General features: G+C 46.3%; 1 protein-coding gene across 1 annotated transcript in view; it reads left to right on the top strand.

Moving 5' to 3' along the window:
• LOC144180148 (trypsin-1-like) overlaps positions 1 to 20,978 on the top strand; it is a 46,701-nt gene that overhangs the window by 16,190 nt on the left and 9,533 nt on the right. Inside the window, exons 3-5 of the mRNA XM_077708537.1 lie at positions 10,927 to 11,012; positions 14,799 to 14,887; positions 19,643 to 19,724. Coding sequence (XP_077564663.1) covers positions 10,927 to 11,012; positions 14,799 to 14,887; positions 19,643 to 19,724 — 257 coding nt within the window. The remainder of the gene's footprint in view (positions 1 to 10,926; positions 11,013 to 14,798; positions 14,888 to 19,642; positions 19,725 to 20,978) is intronic.

Below are 20,978 nucleotides of genomic sequence, written 5' to 3'. Positions count from 1 at the left end.
CGAACTGATTTCACTGGGATCCTCTAACGTAGTGCCTGAAGAATCTCAGGTGGTGTGATGTCTTTAGCTATACCTCGAACTACGCCGACACCACATTTACTTGGTCGTGGTTCATGGGCTTTCACTGGGATTTCCGCAATGCTTGCTATTGTCAACAAACGCTCGGTAGCATCAGCATTGCGTGTGTCGATGGCCAAGAGATTGAACCGATGGTTCGGTCCCACTTCAAGCACTCCATCGGGAGCTATCGTTTCTAACCCATCCTTAACGGCTAGTGGGTTGAACCTAGTTATACTTTTCGAACGATTCGTTGGCTTTACAATCACCACAATCCCGTGTCTCAAAGGGTTCTTCGGGGCAGCATGTACATCCAGGGCCTTGAATAAGCTCTTAGACCTTCGACGGCGCTTAAGAGCTTGCACTTACTGAGATGGTTCTGAATCGCCTGCGATGGTGTTGGCCTCCTCCGCGTGTATTGCTGTGCCAGAAGGGGAGACGTCCGTCATTTCGGAAATATCGTTTTCGTTGTCTGTTAACGGTTGTACCAATGGAGAGAGATCGTGGATTACTTGTCTCGGAGTGATCATGGATCCTGAGGGAGCGCTAGGAGAAGCCGATGATCCAGAAGAATCCTCCAGAAGCAAGGAAGCAGGCGCAGCCGGCTGAATGACCACGCTGGGTGAGATATCAGGCAGGGGGCAGGGAAGCGACCCAGGCGGCACCACTCTAAGTGCTGCGCCCGCCGCAATGTCCATTTCTGGTGCTAAATGAAGCAGAATAATCAGAATATAGCTCTGAATTTGCCAGAAACTGCACAACATTACACACAGCCCGTTCAGGCAGACCGAACGACATGATCTTAGTCGTCGTCTCCTTCGCGCTTACAATATTTGCCGTACCTCAAAATGAAACTCGTCATTATAAAGTAGCATGTGTTTGATGCCGTCATAGAGGCTTGCGTCTAGGGGAAGCCAGTGCTGGAAAAGCAATAATAAGGCGGCTTCCAAGAAGGACGGCCTCTCATGCGCACACTGCTCTTAACACTCTGAGAATATTGTGCCATCAGTGGCCGGGGAAACTTCCCACATCAATGCTGCCATTGTCTTACGAGAGCCTTCAGTGTAAGCTACATGTTCCTCACATGTGAGTCAAGCGAAACACGCCAGTGGAAGCAGCCAGATTTTTGGTTCTTGAAAATTTGGAGAACTCTTATCCCAATCACCTTCATATTTTTACGGATGGCTCAGTCGATACACACAGATGGGTTAGTGTAGCGGCGTATGTCATTCCTGATGCCCAGGCTTCCTGGGCAGCACGCCTGGGTCATCTGGCGTCCTTCACCGAATCCGAGTGCATTGCCATCACGGCTGCTTTGAGAAAACTTAAGTCAGATAAGCCGCAGGAAGTTGTAATTCTGACTGACTCAAGAGCAGCACTACAACTTTTGCAGCGTGGGATCCCCACAAAAAACGACTGTCAGCGTTCCTTACGGCTTGTGCGAGAACTCAGCAGCAAGGGTTTTAATGTGCGGTTTCAATGTATCCCATCCCATGTTGGCGTCAAGGGCAATGATACCGCCGATCAGATGGCACGGAGTGCGCTGCAATCTGCTCCGACTGTTAAAGTTTCCCCCAATCACTGGAACCATTTAAGGCGAATAGTGGCTGAACATTTCAAGTCCTTGGGAAATCCCTATTACCAACCTTGCGTCACAAAGGGACTTACAAGATCGGAGGCAACATTGCTGTACCGCATCCGAACGGGCTCAGCGAAGACCACAGCATGGCTATTCAAGGTGGGCCTCGTGCGATCGCCTCAGAGTTCGTCATGTGCAGTGGCAGGGGATGTAAACCACTACGTAATGTGTTGCCCAGAGCATGATGCCGAGCGGACTGCAGTGCTCTCAGCAATTCGGAAGCTGGCAGCTCCACACAGCACTCTGGACCAAATCGTCTTTCAAAGGGGACATTGGATGCTACGCAGAGACGTGTCGCACCTTCTCCTAAGCTTCCTTCAGGAGACGGAACTGGCGAACTCGTGGTGGAACGACACTATCATTGGCTAATTAGGAGGAGCTTGGGCGGAGCAAGTGCCGGCATATCCAGCCAGGCTAACTCCGCCTGATCCCACACAAGAACCACCACCACCACTACATGTTTGCTTTAGCTATACGCGAATCCCGACACAGAAACCCATAATTGTACAGCCCCGATGAGCTTACAACACAGTTCCGAATTTTTACTTATGAAGTGAATCCACATAATGATCTTACGATGCGGTCATTGCCTGCTTTAAATTTTCTCTCTCAAACTCTTCCGTTTGACAACACAATAGACCCTATGAAATATGCGCCGCGCCATCTCATGTCGACTCCGGTAACTACGTCCGCCATTTTGGAACGGTCGTTTGAAACTGAAACCAAGTAGCATAGCGGCGTCAAACATAGAAGGAGGTCATGGACCGCTCTTGGTGGTGGACTACAATGCCGGAGCATTGCTGCGTGCCGCAGAGCACGCAACGCGGACATGCCGGACCAAATGGAGAAAAGGTACGTGAAGTTCAACGCTCTAGAACGAGCTTTCTGAAGCGGACTATGCCGACGCGAGCAACCTTTGTGACACGCTGGGCGCGGTGACCCGGGAGCGAATATTTGTCGTTGGTTCGCTAAGCGCGGGATTTCGTAGTCACTGTCCGGATGACAAATACACCTGCGTTGGAGTTCCGTGGTCCAGCCTTTGTATTCTAAAAGAAGCCTGAGCGTGCGCCACCTATTTATGTGACTGGCAGCGACGATCGAGAGGGGAAACAGCACCCCACGTTCTCAAAATTGCGTTTTGTTTCTTCTCTCTTCTCTGTGGCTCTGCGCCCGCTTCATTTAATTGATAAATGGTACGGCTTAGCCCCTACACGAGTTTTTATTTTACGTAGGGACGTAAAAAAACTTTTCTTGCCGCACTACGCCGTTACGGCGCGGTTGAAAATTTCCTCTGGGGCGGGCGCGCACGGTATGGGAGTATGTTGTTGGTTTTTCTTACGTCCGATTTGCCGGGATGGCAGGTTTGTTGTTACGTCAAGTAACTTGTTGCCCATTGTCATTTCTGCCACGATGTATTTACTGTTGAATATTTTGCGACTACAATACACACTCACTCCTCTGGTTTGTCAAATGCTGCATGCATGCCTCCGACGTAATGATAGTGTCCATTGCTGTAGGTAGCTGAGGTAATTTTCAAGTTTTCTTTAAATAAATGGCCAGAGTTCCATCCGTCCGCCACGGATCAGCTTGAGTTCTTTTGCGTTTTTGTATCCACAGTGAAAAGCCCAGTAAATTAACCTACTTCGCTGATTTATAGCGCGTGCAGTATAGCAAACTGTGGATATAAATGGAACAACGGAAACCTTCGCGCACCCTGCATGCCGCGGTGTAGTAAACACAACGTTGCCCAGCCTCTGCGTGCTCGCGAAATGACCACGGCGTAATGTGGCTTGAATGCTTGCTGGTAGCTCATAGGTGACCCTTCAGGTGCCATGCAGGTCCTTGTTTCTGTCACTGTTGGGGATGAGGCCAGCACAACTGGGGCAACAAACCCATTCCCAATGCTACCAAGGTTTCTCCCAAGCGCCTCCACGGCACTTTGTTGCTGCTCGCATTGCTCCTGCACTGGGCGTGCGTCGAACAGACGCATTGGCAAGGGAAGGCAGGGGCCATTTTCTCGCGGGCTTCTCCAGTGAATCTCTTGGACAATCGCTGGCTTGATGCCCTGCTGTCTCGGATGTCCCCACTGTTGTGGCAGCTCAGTGCACGTAAGCTCCGGTGGAGCCTCTCTAAAACCTTGGACTTGCCAGAGGATGAGTAGGTGCACAGCCACCAGGATGTGACTACATGCTTCACTGCAACCCGCCGGGCAATCGCACACTGCCTCGAAATCGCACCACTGTACGTCTCAAACGTGAGCCGCACAACATAGGGCCGGCCCCTTTTCGTCTGGGAGTGAAAGCAGCTGCTGAGCACATGGACGAGGCCCAACCTGCACGAGCAGAGAGGGACAGTACATAGCACTCAGGGAAGAACAGGACTAGTCCGCTACAGTTTATGGTCAAGGGACAGAGCTGAAAGCAGTGGCCGCAAGGAACAGACTCAAAATGACCAGATTTTGTGTCTTGCTTAACACTGTTGCAAGGGCAATAATCTAAGAACCAAATTTTGTGTCTTGCTTAACATTGTTGCAAGGGCAATTATCTACACCTCAAACAGCAATGATGTCAAAATTTTCTTTCAAGTTCGAGCGTGCAAGTATCGCTCCATGCTTTGTAATGTATTTTCAAGAGAAGGAAGTTTAACATTTATAAGCCTCACCGCGGGTAATGATACCAGTACCCGCATAATCGTGTTCGTCATAACTTAAACAAGCAATATTATGATTGCCTGGAACTCACTTCCAAAACTTCTCAAGATAAACAGGTAAACATTCGGGATATACCGATGACCCATCGAATTTAAAAAAAAAATCTTTTAGTTCAGTGAGTTCGAGCTAACGAGGTTTTACTGTATTATCTGTTCGGGCACACTGAAAACATGCGCTTTAGAAACAAACACAATCACCCCACTGCCAAAAAGGAGAAGCCTGAAACACAGATTTTTGCGGCAGAACATGCCCAACAAATAATGAAAACAGACACACAAAAATTCAAGGGGTATGTGCACTTTTGTAGTCGACTTCGCCGCAAAGCGCGATTGCTTTGCGGCAAACGCGCGGGCGGGCGACCGTCACGGAAAATGGCTGCAACCTTTCCGTAAATATCTTCACCGAAAATCATCCAGTAAATTCGGTGTACATCATTTGAAATTAACTAATTCACCCACTAGTGGCAGGGCCTGGCGATTGTTGCTTTCCTCTTTCAGGGCTACTGCAACAGGGTCCCCGCTACGCATTTGCATGGTAAACAACGGTGAACAGAGTGCTTTACAAGTGCTCATACCGGTTAATTCGCGTCAAAGAAAAAACAAACAAGCATTTACTTACTGCGAGTCGCACGTGTTTGTCCGCACCGATGAAGGCGAGCAATACGCCTCGGTGGCTAGGCGGCATGCCCTGCTCCGCTTCCGCTCGGATGGGCGTTTGGCGCGGCACCACGAGTGGTATGAGTCCTCACACACAGTCGGCAGCGCAGACAAGTCCTTCATCCACAATCCGTGGTCGGGACCCGGAAAACACCGTCACCTAGTTTTCCACAGTAAACAATACGAGACTTCTGATCGTCGCCCGTACCAATATGGCGGACGGTCTTGTGTGCATCAGTGTTGCTAGATCACCAAGCAATTTTGCATAAGGTTTATTCCTTTTGTGCTACCGGTCTAGCATCTGCGATTAATTTGCACAGGTTACTCCTAACTATTACTGATCAGCGGGATGCCCTTTTTATATGCCCCACATAATTTTATTCACCGAAACCTTTAATTTGATACCCCACACGCCTGCCGGCATTTATTTGAATTTTAACCTAATTTATAACTTACCATGACTATCCCATGAGGTCAACGAGGAAGCATCTTTTATTTGTCCCAAGTGATTCCCCTCATCAAGACTTTCGATCTGATACCCTATACCGCGCGGCGGCATCACTTTGATTTCTAACCCAATCGATGACTCACCATGAGTCCTGTCATGATTATTACCGGGAGGAATTTTTATGTCTCACGTGATTTTCGTCATTGAGGCAATTAATTTGACACTCCACATGCCCTAGAGAACATCACTTTCAATATTACCATATCTAGGACTCACCATGACTGTGTCACGATTATAACCAGGAAGCATTTTCTTTGTCCCATGCGAATCCCCTCACCGAGTTCTCTAATTCGATACTCCACGCACACTAGCGGCATCCCAATGAATTTTAAACCATTGTATTACTTACCATGACTATGTCATGATTACGACCAGGATGTATTTCTTATTTGTCCGACGTTATTTCCCTAACCGAAACATTTAATTTGAGACCCCACACGCCTACGGGTCATCATTATGAAGTCCAAACTTTATTATGACTCACGATAACTAAGTCATGATTATGACCACGAAGCACTTTTGTTTGTCCTACGTGATTTGTCCAAGGAGGTTGTATAAAACTTTTGGAGTGGAGGCTGCCCATAGCGGGCAAAGCGGGGAGGTGAAGCCGGGCGAACCGGTCGGCGGTCATATTGCCATGGACAGAAAAGGCGCTGATCCGGCCAAGTATTTTTGTGGCTTTACAAGGGAGAAAACGACGGGGAAGCTGGTTTATCGATTACGATATATGAGGGCAGCCTGAAGTTTGCCTTACGCGGAAGGTATTGACGTAAGATATGGTTGAAGCAGCGAGTTCGCGTGTGTATATCTTACGGTGGTGAACAGAGCTGTCGCCGCGGGAAAACGCGTAGCACTTGGCTAAAGACACCAGCCCTGTTTTTATTTTTTATTCGGTATATCTAAGGCTATAGGCCGCCCCCCTTCACATTGAAATTGCCTCATGTTGCACGCCATGGCAAGAGATGCCGCGTTATAAGGTTACTATTTCCCGTGATTTCACGCTGAAAGTGCAGGACACGTGACGGTGCCATTATTTGACGCTTGTTCCTTTTAGCGGCATTGCTGGGAATATTGGATGCTTATTGATTAATGATTAATGAATAATAACGCAGCTCTCACACCCAAGCAAGCTCTGTAGGCATAGTTTAGCGGTTCGATTGGTTTTTAGGCAGTACTGCAAGGAATCATATGCATCACGATATTGCAATCTTTATATGTACTGCACATGCACGTTTTCTGGTTTAAACTACATGCCCAGTTTTGCCCTTGCCGAAGAAGACCAAATTAATCACGAGCTTTTGATTGATTGATTGATTGATTGATTGATTGATTGATTGATTGATTGATTGATTGATTGATTGATTCATTGATTGATTGATTCATTGATTGATTCATCGATTCATTGATTGTGGGGTTTAACGCGCCGACGCAACGCAGGCGCCGAGGAGCGCGTAGGGGAGGGCTCCGGATTAATTTTGACCACCTGGGGATCTATAACGTGCGCCGAAATGTCGTACACACAGGCGTTTTTGCTTTTCGCCTCCATCAGTGAAGCGGCCGCCGGGGCCGGGAATCGAACCCGTGACCTCGTGCTCAGCAGCACAACGCCTTAGCCACTGAGCCACCGCGTCGGGTTGATTTCCAGCTTTGCAATCGTATTTTGCAAAATGGGTTAGGCACACACTGAAGCTAACTAATGCAGGGTTTTTTTTTATTTCGTGTGCACTTTACAGAAAGCATGATCATGGCACGTATGTCTCACTCGCATTGACTTTATTTTTCAAACCCAGAAGGTTACTTAATTGAATGCACGAGTAGATTAACCGCGCACGTTCGCACGATTGTGGAGTGCTATTGGTAATTAGGAAAACTACGCGCAGGAGGTTACTCAATCACATTCACAACCTGTTTGACCGCGCACGTTCGTACGTGAGCAGCGTGCTATTGATAAGAAAATCACGCGGACGAAGAACGCGGGAGAGCATTGCGGTGCATCAGAGACTTCAGCGAAACTGCGCTAACGAGAAACGTCAGAGTATTCACGTAGGGCCGGATGCAAATGAAATATATTAAACAAGAGTGTCTTGATTTTTTTACGGTAACTGTTGGAGCAATACTCTGCATTTAAATTAGTGCGGATAAACAATTTGCGGCCCAAATATTTACAAACATGTGAATTCGCGCAGTCAAGCAACAACAGGACCACCACAACTACGAGCGAAAACATTCGCACATCTGCGTAAACAAGCGCGTATGGTATGAGCAGTAAGCGGACGGCAGGTGCTACGGCGAATTTTCCCTTTACATCACGCACAAACGGCGGGCAAGTGGGCACTTATAACGTTATAATACTAGTAATGCCCTCGAGACCCAAAACAAACAGAGACCCTCAGTACTTACAGATGAAAGGTGATCCACGACGCCTTTGTCGCGTGATTGGCGCAGCCAAACGCGAGGCACAAGCAGACCATTTCTGCTTTCTACACCTTTGGAGCATCTATCCGCGAACGACGATCGAACGAACACGAGTTCTGCTCTTTGGCAAGAGAGAACTCGGACGAACTCGCCGGGATTTCATCCCTTCCACGGCCACCTCACCCAACCTCACCCAACCTCACCGACGAACCAGCGTTTACTCAGGTGATGGGGCACGCCGATGTGGAGGGCTCCAGATTAATTTTGACCACCTTGGGATCTTTAACGTGTTCCGAAGTCTTGAACACGCGCGCGTTTTCGCTTTCGCCGCCATCAGAAAAGCGGCCGCCGCAGCCGCGTATCCAACCCACGTCCTTGGGCCCAGTTTGCCGCACTAGTAGCGTTCTTTGATGCTGAAGACCACCTGTCACTCTGACGGTCAAATCCTTGGAAATGGGGCTGTTTGAGTTTTTATTCTCAATTTGAATAACTTTTTTACAGTGTACAAAGCGTGTTGGATTAGTAGTTTAACATTCTGTTGCCCAAGAGTTGTGCTGATAGCACGACAGAGTTACTCACTGCGTCGTCCAGACAGCGGGGCTACCGATGTTTTGGAAGCTCGGTGTCTTAGTCAACTGGCCGAGGGCGTTTTGCACGAGGGCAGCAGGGCTAGAAATAGCAACCTGACACTCTTTGTAAGTTATGAAGGATAGGATGAGTTCTACGTGACGACGGCATGTCTGGGCTTGACCAAATGACGTGGCGAAACGACGCTGGGGTAAGCGCTTGGCCGAGTGCGTGCGAAATGGTATGTAAAGGTGCGTAAGGGCTGCATGCCAGCGACTGAACGACGGGTGAGGCTGCGCAGTGCAGACATTATCATTGCGGAAATGTTCAAGGATATCGCATAAGGTATGGAGGCAATCTTTGCGTCTTTTTTTTTGTGTGTCCTAAGGGGCTCTCGGCAAAGCATACCTTCAGCAGCCTCATGGCTCTCGTTCCACATTGGACGTAGTGTAGCGGTAACAAGAAGGGGCGCGTGCTTTATGCTGGTTTCATGAAAGCGCCAAAATAGAGATTCGTGACTTATCAGTACGGAGATCTGAGTGGTCAGCGATTTCATACCCATAGAAGGCGACGAGAGGAAGGCGAATGAAGATCCGAAAGCGGGAGTTAGCAGTAAGACTGTTTTTACATGTACTGCTTCGGGAAGCCTTCATGCTTTCGCGTTAAATCTGGTAAGCAAACTCAAGTGCTCCTAGAAATGACTTTATTTGGTAGGTTACCTGAGAGTTTATTTTGTAATAGAGTTGTTTGTGGCTGCGGTAAACCTATTCTCGCCACGTGCACCTGCTCTGTTTGCGTGCCGTCAAGTGTTCTTTCCCCGCGCTCCGCTTCGCAAGGTTTTCAGGGTAACGTCCACTGTTGACGGTCTAAAACGACGAAGTTTTTTAATCATGAGCTATGCGAACTTTGCACCTGAAACAAAACGGCCTTTCTAAAGTGCTATGGCTTGCTTGTTCGCAATAAACCGGCTCATGTATGCCCGGAACATTGTGAACAAGTGAACTGCAGCGGTGCCGTAACGTCGCTTTGTATTTCTAACGTTGTCAGTGATCCACACAATATATTCTCGTCATTCTACTTGGCCAGGCGGTGTTCGCTTAAATCTTCGGCTACACGGAAGCTACAGCACATTTAGAACGTCACATGCGTTTAACATGGAGGGTTCATTGAGAAACAGACAGGCGAGTACCAAAAAAAAACACAAAACGTCTTTCCCCTTCACAATTAAGCGAAAAACATATGTGCCCTCCGTGTTGCGTGTCCCGTTCAAAATTTTGTGCCCTTTTTTTCAACTTACAAACTTTCGTACATTCCAGGAAGTAGCTTGTCAGTTTGAATGCCCATGATTTACTTCACCCGCAGACTCATGCTTCGTTTTGTTGACAGCTTTGAACGCATAAGGTATAAGCGGCGTTCTCACGAAAAGAAAACAATGGTAACCTGTCTTTGTCACAACAGTAAGGGCACTGACCCCCCATTGGATGTTTCGTGCATGGTATTATCTTCTTTATGCACCCCTATGGTCCAATGGAAAGGCATCCCAGGATTCCCGTCCCAACCCCTTTTATATGACGACGCGTGCATTCTTCCAAGTTTGGCATCCGCAGGCAGTCCCATCTTCTGGTTGCTGCTTTCATCGCCCACGATTACAAAGGAAAACACTCAGGCCGACATTTGAAAACATGCGCGCTGCATCGCTTCTATTAATTCTCAAGTTGAGCGTACTTCTTACGTGTGCACAAGGTGAGACATCGACATAAATTCTTCTTATTCGGTTACATTTAAAAGAGGAACAAATGCGAAGTAAGAAATCTAAACGTGAAGAACTCCCCGCAGAAGTTCTGAAGGACATAGGTCTTCTAGAGCTAATCAAGGAGGTTTTATTTGCGACTTTACTGTCGTTTTAAATCATTATAACGTTGTTCATCGCAGTGAAGTGAAAACATTCTTCATGCTGGTCGCTCGTTGGTGCAGCGGTGACCATTTTCATTCTTTGGGTTCTGTTAGTATCAAATTGTACGTATTGATATGTTCGGACGAGCACCATTGGCGATAAAAAATCAAATATTTAATACTGACTCGGCCTCAACGAGGAAGTAGCGGTATTCTTGTTGCTCGTAAAAGTTGCCTTCTTAGGTTATTACATTATTGCAGCTACTATGGATAGCTTCGTTTACCATCAAACGCAAGATACATGGTGTCGCCGAAAATTTTCTTTATTTGCGTGGAAGACCTTTATTTTTGCCATGACTTCCTTATTTTGGCGTTACTAACACCAACATGTCACAAGAATTGTCGCAGGGAAGGATTGCAAACCTGGCTCTATTTTAACGATGTGCTAGCTTGTAGTGAGAAATAATTCGTTGGTTTGCAGGCGATGTTCAATGCGGACTGAGCCGCACCCCTGGAAGACGCATCGTCGGCGGTCGGGAAGCACTGCCTGGGGAGTTTCCGTGGCAGGTGTGTAGGCAAACGAAAATTTGCCGCTTCGAGCACAAAACCGCGACGCCGCTGACAATTAGGAATGCGTTTCTAATTGTCTGGGACGTAACAATTTTTGCCTTAACTTCTACGCAGTAACATCGAATTAGCAGGCTGTAGCGAGAACGCTTCGCCATAAACGGAAAAATGCGAAGCGAACTAGATCAGTTGATAACATAGATGTCGAGTAACGGCAGTGGAGGCTCACTGATGAACCGGTTAACTTGTGGATTAACTCGCGGTTAATTCGTGCGCGTGGTTCGCGATTGCGGCTGATGACTTCACAGCCTTAGGGAAGCGCCGCTGGTGTGCGGGATCAGGTATTTTCAAGCCAGAGACCTCAAGCTGTCTGCACACCACCCTGCTCTCCTGTTGACCCGTGCATGAGCTTCGAAATGATAACGAAAACCCCTAGGCAACGTAGCCTATGCACAATTACTAATCTTTAAAGTGCCCCTCCAATACTTTTTCAACATTTTAGTAGCTGTTCTGAAAGGGTATGTAAAAATATTACGGATATAGTATTTTTAAACGAATTATCGTGCAACTAAAAATAAAAAGAGTAAGAACTTTAGGATTAAAGCAGGATTAAAGAGCACGTTGACATGTCATCACTTCAAAAGATGCAGCAAAAATGACATAGAGTAAAAAAACACACAGCAGGGGGTTTACAGGCCGTCAAATGAACTAATGTGGCGATATACAGTTTTTATAAAGATAATACGATTCGCAAGTGTATATCAGGGGCGATGAAAACATATCGAAAGACTTTCCACGAAGTTAAATACGAGTGACAGCCCTCTAACGGGTTGTAACGCAGCTTGAATTTTAGGTCATGCTGGTTTTTATTTGTTTGTGCAACACTTCAGTGTACAAGGACTAAGGTTTAGCTGTCTGTTATTTACGCTGAGCGCGATATCGGTCTTTCTACTGGGACCGCACCTTATGTAAAGCTATGGTTGGATGAATGAGGTGTCACGAAGCACAAACACCGAGAGATAAGGCCATGTGAGGAGCAAACCGGGTATATATGCGTTACCTCGTTTCAATACTAGAGTCATTTTTGCATCAAATGCAGCTTCAGAGCTCTTCAGAGTCGGCTGCCACTGTGCTTAGCAGGCTTCACACCTTTGGGCGCATCTTAGCAATGCTCTTGGTTGTTCGCGCGGTGAGGTTTCGCTGTGTGACCTTTATTGTGAACCTTCCAGCTTTGCTTGAACAATACGCAGTTTTTTAGGTCTGGCACCTACCACTCTCACTCTGAAAACGCGAGAACACATCTGTGAGGTTTAGTCACTTTGATGGAAAACATCTATATTCAAATGCTTGATGTTCTACATACTGAAGTGCATCGTGAGAAAATCGGACTCAGAACAAGTTATTGATGGCACTAGTAGTTGTAAGAGTATCAAGCGTAAGCCTGTTTGCTCGTAATATTAGGTGGCCACAAAATACTTGGGCAAAATACCACTGCCTTACGTACAAGAGACGAATTACAGCGTCGACCAAACCAGTCTTCTCTCTTGCCCGATGTCTTTTAAACTGCAGGCGTTCTTTTGCTCTTACGTGACTTCCATGTCACGAGACACGAAGGATTATAGTTAGCGCATTATAAGCAGCAATGCGGGCCCTATTTAGAGGTTGTAAAGTGGCATGGGATTCGTAAATTTAAGCATGACACTAGAGGCTCGAAAGTTCACACGCAAGCTTGAAGGTGTATGGCGTGCAAGAAATTACAGAAAGAGCCACTCAATAAAAAACCGTTGCGATTGTAGCAGCATTAAGTCGCAACTGTGAACCCAGCAATGACATCGGCTCCGTTCCATGCACATCGAATTATGACGTATGAAACTGTGTGTGCAGCAGTAGTCATTTGCATAATTAGCAAGATTTGGGCGCAACGAGTATAAGTTTGTTGTTCATTTTCAGACATAGAGGGGAGACAATATGCTTTAGAGGTCCGACATCGAGATTGATGCCCACATTTATTCTCACCGTAATTGATGTTTCATGTAAAATGCTGGTCTGTTGTCTGATGGTATATAACTCTGGCAGCTGGAACTAATGAAAGGGTCGAAAAAAATTCGGCCACCTTCGCAGTTGTGATGTGAAGGCTGAGGAAACAGCGGACCTCCGGCGGTATTCTGGTGTTTTCTCTCTTTTCTCTCGGTTTAAAAGGTGTCCGTTTTGGGCTAGTACTGACTGGTTAAAAGTGAACAATCGGATGTGACGTAACGCAAGCGCGGCGTAGGTAGTTCGCGGCTTCTCGGAGCAAACGATTTTAATATTAAAAAGACGAAGGTAAATCAAATATTTTCGGGTTATCACCTTGTTGTTTGCTCGCCGGCGGAACAGGCAGTCTAGAAGTAATGTAGACGCATTCGAAATGCCTATAGAAGCATTTCCGCCTCTCTAAGAGGTATGTGCGGTGTCTGTGGTTCGAGCTCTGCGACGATCTCGGCCGGCTGCAGCGCGGGTTCTGATATGCGCCCTGTAATCCTGCGGTCGCTAGTGCAGAAACGATATGGCTGTCGCAGCTCCCTCAGTGAGCCAGTGTATTCACGCCGTTGCCATCACGCAGTGAAATAAACGATCGTCTGCGAGGTCAATAGCTGCCGAGCAGACGACTACAATTACACAACCACTCGACATGAAATGTATAGCCGTTTATTGGTACGTTTATTGGTAAGCTGGTACGCTTAACGTTCGTAGGCTTCACGCGCAACAGGTACGTTGTCAAAAAACGAAAATCCTCACCCCCCACGCATTTTTTCACCTACAGAGCACAACGACAATGTCAAGGGCGTAACGCACCATTGGAGGTTCTTGGAAAAGTGCGTGGATGCCAAAATACTTAACGGGAGAGTTACCTTGATGCACGGTCATTGTCACCGACCCCAAGATAGGGACAAAGCGCAAAAAAAAAATCTGAGTAGTCATAACATGGTGTCACAGGAAACAGCTGACTGCAGCTGCCATCTTTGGACGTTCATCGCCTTGCGGTGAAAACTTTCAACGTTGTCACAAAAACAAATCTCATCATGTTTGTATTTTCAAAACACGTTCAAATGAACACATAAAAGATAGTTTTACATGGTTTAAGTTCATTAAAAGGCGCTTGCAAAAACAGTTACGGTATTACAAATGCCCCTCTGCTTAACCGGAAGTTCGTCAGTATGAAAGGGACGCAAAATGGACGTTTTCAGAACGGACATTTACGAGAATATCGCCCCTGAGGGTCCTCACTAGCTGTAACTGGGCTTTTCGTAGGTGTGTCCATCTTATCGGAAGATCGTGCACTGATTCCGCCGAGCGAACGCCGTCTCTGTTGACAAGGAGAACACCTGCACATCAGAGCTTACGTCATCACTAGGATCAACCGATCCGCGACGCGCGCTTGCCCACGTGAACATCTGCCCTGCTCGTTGCCTCCTCGCCACTATCCCTCACACATCTTGGCATAAAACTTTTTCTCCTATTCATTTGCTGTGCTCAGTGTTGAGCGACGTGAGGCACGGATAGAAGTCAAACAGAAACATCACCACTGTTGAAAATTTGCTACAAGTCAAAGAGAGAGATAGAGAGAAACATCTTTAGTGGGAAGTTGTGCTACCATAAGGTTGCTATCCGGAAACACCATTTTAATAAGCTTTTGAAGTTCATGGATACACTGACAGTTACTATTGCTCTGCGAACAAAAGTAGAAAGCCTCTAGCAACAAGTTGCCAATTCTCGCGCGTGAATATGCTTATTTCTTTCAAAAAGGTGGCGCTACGAATGAGGGGACATGTGTTTTGCGGAGGAGCCATCGTTTCTCCGACTGAGGTAGTCACTGCCGCTCACTGCGTTCAGGGGTGAGTGCACACAAAACCAATTGCATTTTTTGTACTTACACTTAACGTATAAATGATATAAAAACTTTTAAGCCTCCGTACATGAATCTGGGCATGCCTAAACGCGAAAAAAAATTTACGGCCCCGCTGTTTAATGTGCTTGATATTACGCAATTTGACCTCAAATACAATAAGTTACCTTTACAGCGGTTGATGTTAGCCGAACTAGCTCTTAGAAAAATAAATATTATCAGAGCTAATGCAGATACTAAGGCTAAAAAAAATCAAGGCCACGTTTTATCAAATGCATCCAAGTACTGGATAATTCACCGTATCCACTCATTTGGAACATGTTCCCATGATAGTGTTACTATACAATTCAGCATTGGGACAAATCGTCCGTAGCGAGCCTCGGCCAAATTGGAATCATCACCAAAGAGCTTGAAGACATACTGCGATGTAGAAAAAAATTCAAATCTCAACCGCAGATTAAAGAGTTTATACTTCTACTTCAAAAACTAGCTCTCCCAGTGCAACTTTTCATGCACCACCTTATTGTAGATGATATTATCATTCGCCCATTTTTTATTCCGACTGCAGCATGCCCGTTCCAGAGGCGACACAAGCCAGCAGTTTGTTTGCTTGGTTTCCTTTTAAAAGGACCTAAAAACTATCTTCATTCTTAGTGGCCGCGTTCATATTTAAAGGATACACATTTCGTATATATAATAATCTATTCTTACGCGGTTTTTTAGCGATTAATAAAAAATGTCAAATGACATACACTGTCAGAAAAATCTTGCAAGGGAGCGTACAATCTCAATTTGGTAAAATATGCTGTTGGGCTAGTTGTTGGATATCGCCTCAGGAAAAAGAGCGTTACAAACCACGAAAGAGAAAGCGAAGAACGACGAGAGAGAACAAATCAGTGGTTAGTAGCGCTTCTGTTGCGTCGTTGTTCGTATTTTTTTTTGTCGTGTTTTGTAGCTCTCTTTTCCTTGAAGTAGAATGACACCATTGCACATCGTTTAATTGATGAAAGCGTAATAAAAAAAATCATGCACCCCTCCGTCTAAGGACGACGATGATTGAACTCGAAGTTTTCTCGTGACAGATTTTTTGGTAGTCGTCTAAGTTTGGATTGAGTTTCGACCGTGTGGAAATGGAGCGATCGGGTAAACGCCGGCTTCATGCGGCGAGTACCCAGGTTCGATTCCCACCACTGAAGTATTTTATTCTTTCACTTCACCCACGATCATTCATCACCACCGTCAGAGAAAGTTGGCCTTCCTGCAGGGCGTTTTCGCGTTATGACGACATGAGTGAGAACTATAAAACTTCACTTTAAAATAATTTTGATGCTTAGAATATTTTGAAAACGTTTGGCCGATGTCATTACACTGGGCGTGACAAAAATCCTGTGCCCATTATATGTATATTAGAGAAATGGAGGCAAACCCCCCCCCCCCCCCCCGTAACCCTGAAACATTGGTCCCCCTCTCTCGCCAAAAAAAGGAAACTATCAAAAGCAAACGAAACGACTACAACAAACATTCCGAAACCCGCGGAAACGCGTGCAAGTGCCAGGGACAAGCATCCACGAACGCGGCCTGCGTCGCCTACTGCTCCAACGCTTCTAGTCCCGGACCGGACAGCCACTCCACGCCAGGTGTGACCCATAACCGCCCATTTTAAGGAAAAACACCGCGCCTCCGAGAGTGTCCGCCGTTGACAGGCGCTGCCTGGTCAATTGGACCATGCGCCAGAATCAACGCGTAAGGAAAACAGGACGCGGGGGCCGCCGCAAGCGTCGCATCTTCCGCATCCATCCAGGGCCCCCACACGAACACCGTCGCACGCCCTCACTTCGCGCGTTGACGGGCCAACAAAAGGGAGCACTATCCCCATAAATCGACCGCTGTACAACCCCAGTTGACAGCGCCAAGCTTCTCCGTCTCGGGCGGCTTGACGGACCGAATGGTTTTACAACCGGCCATTCCGCTGTTGGCCACAGAACCAGCTGCCGCCAAGCTCCCGGAATGCCCTTCAAGCCGCCGAACTACCAACGTTTTCGCACAGCTGCAGCATGCGCGCCGACCAAAACAGCGCGACGACGCGGCTGCGGCCCGAGACAATGTGTCCTCACGCGATCGCCGTGACCCAGAGGCCGTTCACTCTTAACAAGCTGGCTGTCATGAAGTCATTCATTCCCAATTCCCGGAACCGCCGCTCCCTCTGCGTTCGACACATCCCGCGTGGCTGGCGCCTGGAACCCTTACAGTCCTTAACACGTGTTTGTTCCCTGACCCACTACGCCCTCTTCTTGTCCCTAATGTTACACCTATCATCTTTCGTTCCATTGCTCTGTCAGCCGTCCTCAATTGAAGCTGAACCCTCTTAGTGAGCCTCCAAGTTTCTGCCCCGCAGGTGAGTACCGGTAACATGCAGCTGTCATATACTTTCTTCTTCAGGGACAATGATAGGCTGCCATTCCTTATCTGTGAATGCCTGCCGAATGCACTCCACCCCATTCTTAGTCTATATCATTATATGTTATCTATCATTCTATATCATACTATAATCTGTATCAGTCTATATCATTATCCAGGTACCGTGACCTTTCAGCGCATACCAGAGATCGTCACGACTAAACATGTTTGTTTTTCTTATTTCTTATTTTCTTATTTCCATGCTTCGATGACGTACCAAACCAGGTGCGACTGGTTTGGTACGTCATCGAAGCATGGCACATGCTACAAGTGTGAATAGTCTCTGCCCCTCAATAGAAGGTTCACTGCTGTCTGTACATATTTACAGTTAGCTTGTGTTTCTTGCGGTGATTTTTAAAACCGAAGAAAATATGCGCTTCCCAACTGTCAACCTTGTTTAGCGAAGTGCTGATTGTGAGTTTCAAATACACTGATCAACTTGTTCACCTGTGGATCGGTACGGTTAAGCTTCTTCAAAACTAGCAATTATCGTTCAAAGTAGCCACCAGAAACTTTTCCATTGCGTTTCAATGTGCTTTCTGTGCCGCGTTCGTGTTGAGATGATAATTTTGCATACACGGTGGTATACGCACCATCTACGATATGAGGTAAGCGTGGTACCGATATGTCAAGGTTTCGGCATTCTCACTTCATATGCGTTCGCTTTCTGCGCAAGGTGGTTAACGTATTTATGGTTCACTTATCGCTAATATGGCAATATATAAGCGCCCAGCCTTTGACGATTTCTTGTCGTGAACTCTCACGGAAGTGTATCGCTCCTTTTTACCCAATAAACGGTAGTGTTTCCTGAAGTAGCAGGAGCTACATGTGGCCGAGCTCGTGCGACATACCTGATGGAGGCGAAAAGCAAAAAGACCCTAGTGCGCAAGATTTCGGAGCGCGCTAAAGATCCCTGGGTTGCCAAAATTATTCCGGAGCCCTGCGTTCATCGCAGGGCTCCGGATTCATCGCCTGCGTTGCGTCGGCGCGTTAAACCCTACAATTATTCAAACCTACAATCAATCAATCAATCAATCAATCAATCAATCAATCAATCAATCAATCAATCAATCAATCAATCAATCAATCAATCAATCAATCAATCAATCAATCAATCAATCAATCAATCAATCAATCAATCAATCAATCAATCAATCAATCAATCAATCAATCAATCAATGGCTTAAATCAATCCATTGATTGATGGCTGAAATTGAATGGCTTGATTTAATGGCTTAAATCAATGGCTTAAATCAATCAATCAATCAATCAATCAATAAATAAATCAATCAATCAATCAATCAATCAATCAATCAATCAACCAATCGTGTCACATACCTAAAAATCAGTGCAAGAACACCATAGAAGCCAATACATTTCCACTTCCCTTTACTTGTCTTGTTCTTGTGCTCTTTTATAGAGCGTTGTCTGAGTCTTCTGGCGCATTTTAATCCTAGGGTTTTTTTCGGACCTACCAGCTTCACTGTTGCACATTATTAAAGACGATAGTCTTTCTTGGGCTACTTAAACCCAGAAATTTTGGTCTGTCTGTATGTCTGTCCGTCTTTCTGTCTGTGACACGATTCAGCCACCCGGCCAAAGCAAAACAATGCCTGCGCAATAGTCTTATATAGTGACAGCTAAATCTACCCGTCTTGGTCCGGTGTAATGTTCATACTTGTCAACATTGTTGAAGAAGAACAAGACATTACGTAAATATGAGACAACAAATCAATACAGAAGTGATATTTGCAGTGTTCCTTTAAAAATTCAAACATGCTTGACTTTTGCGAAATTAAATACTTCATCAACTGCAGAAAAAGAATTGCCTGCCGTCGCCAGCGCCACTATAGCTTCTGGCGCCATTTTAAGAAATCAACCGGCAACAGTTACGCAAGGTTCCACTAGATAGTTTCCACGTTCTGCTTGCAACGCACGTGGAGTAGGGAAACGCGGTTCTATAAACGTTGAAGTAGGGTGCCTCGATTAACGCGCGTCTTCGCCGTACGGCAGCGTTCGCATCGAGACACCCGGTTTGGAGCAGTGGAACGCGGGAAATTTAAAATGATTTAAGCAAACCTTTGGTGTCTTTACCTTGGGAGGAGCGCGACGCAAGAGGAACAACATGAGAGGTGAGCGGTAAAGCGAAGGGAGGCATTTACTTGGCAAAAGTCGATAAAGACTATCGTCTTTTGACGACATTTGCAACGAAAGGGGCAGATACGCGGCCAATTTTTTTACGTTGTGTTTGATCGCATTACAATTCGACAACTTGCAACACTTGCAGAATGAACTTCAAGAGGGTGAATGTCATAGCTGGGACACTCAAGAGAGCTGAACCCCTGGATCACACCGCTCAGCAAAGAACGGTAAAGGGCGACGATGAATTTTCATTCGGCGGCATGCGTGGTGTTACGTTGACCCACTTTCGGCCTTTTTTTTCTAGAAGGACTATTAGGCTGCCAATCAGCAAATATTATGCCTCATGTGCTTATGATGGTAAATCGAGTTGCAGTAAGCGCAATCTACCTTCTCTGTTTTTACGAAATCATTGTAGGAGAACAGAACAAACATTTTTGTTTTATAGTGCAGTGTTGAATGCACCTGTAGGTTCTCACGCTAATCGGGCTACACAAACTGAGCCAACACCTAAAGAAAGTTATGCAACAAATGCGAACGGTACGTTCAGAGCTCCTAGATAATTATCAAGAGCAGGGGGGCGACATAATGCCGAACAGAATTGTGACCCCATTACAGCTGCACAATACGCTTTTCGCAATACGTCAGGCATGATACCGCTTACTCTGACACATTTATATTTCATATCCCTCGCAGCGCCACTTCTTTCCAGTTCAAATGCACTAAATTCAGCACTGTGCAGCTAGAATTCTACAATTAAAGAAAAGCCAACTGCATTTATTTTCAGAGCGTGCGCGGTGTATATAATAAATCATTGCCGATATCAAGGCACGATGTTTGTCTATAAAAGTACGTCATAAGTAGCCTCGGTATGATGCAAATAGGCAACGGCGGATGTCAGTCGCCTCTTCCAAAATCTTCTTTTTAGGCATTTCCTAGAGTGACACACAACGTCTCGCAAGGACAGGAGGGGACATAAAAGATACCCCAATACGCAATTAAGCTGTAAACACATTGGGATGTTTGTTTATTGTAGTTTTGATTGTTCTCCAAATGTGCGGAACTCATTAGAATATACGTTCAGTCAAAGAACATGCTAACATAACTATTTCCTATGAATGTCTACACTGGTAGTTCTGAAATGGGGCTCGCGGACCTCATGCCATCTGTGAGGGCACGTCGGGGATTTAACGAGTCTCTCCGCGACAGTCCCCCTTTTCTTCCTTGATGCAGACCTTGCCGCCAACACGTAACATAGTTGACTTTGCCGCATGATATTTACGTTTGACTTCGACGCCTAGCACATGCTTAAACACAGCTTTCTGTGGGACACTGCAATCATGTGACAAAGCCAGACCTACAGGTCTGTGACCTACTTCTGCTTCGAGAGGGCATTGTTCGACATTGTGACGCGTGTCAACATACTTCACCGTGGTTGTCCGCCATATCACTTTCAAAGTCCCATGGAGTCCTAGTCACGCTCA

This window comes from Haemaphysalis longicornis, unplaced genomic scaffold (assembly GCF_048455015.1).
Source record: "Haemaphysalis longicornis isolate Haplotype H1 unplaced genomic scaffold, Haemaphysalis longicornis Haplotype H1 scaffold_4, whole genome shotgun sequence".
Taxonomy (NCBI): domain Eukaryota; kingdom Metazoa; phylum Arthropoda; class Arachnida; order Ixodida; family Ixodidae; genus Haemaphysalis; species Haemaphysalis longicornis.
Note: the sequence above shows the minus strand (reverse complement) of the source record. Positions and strands in the feature narration are given on the sequence as shown.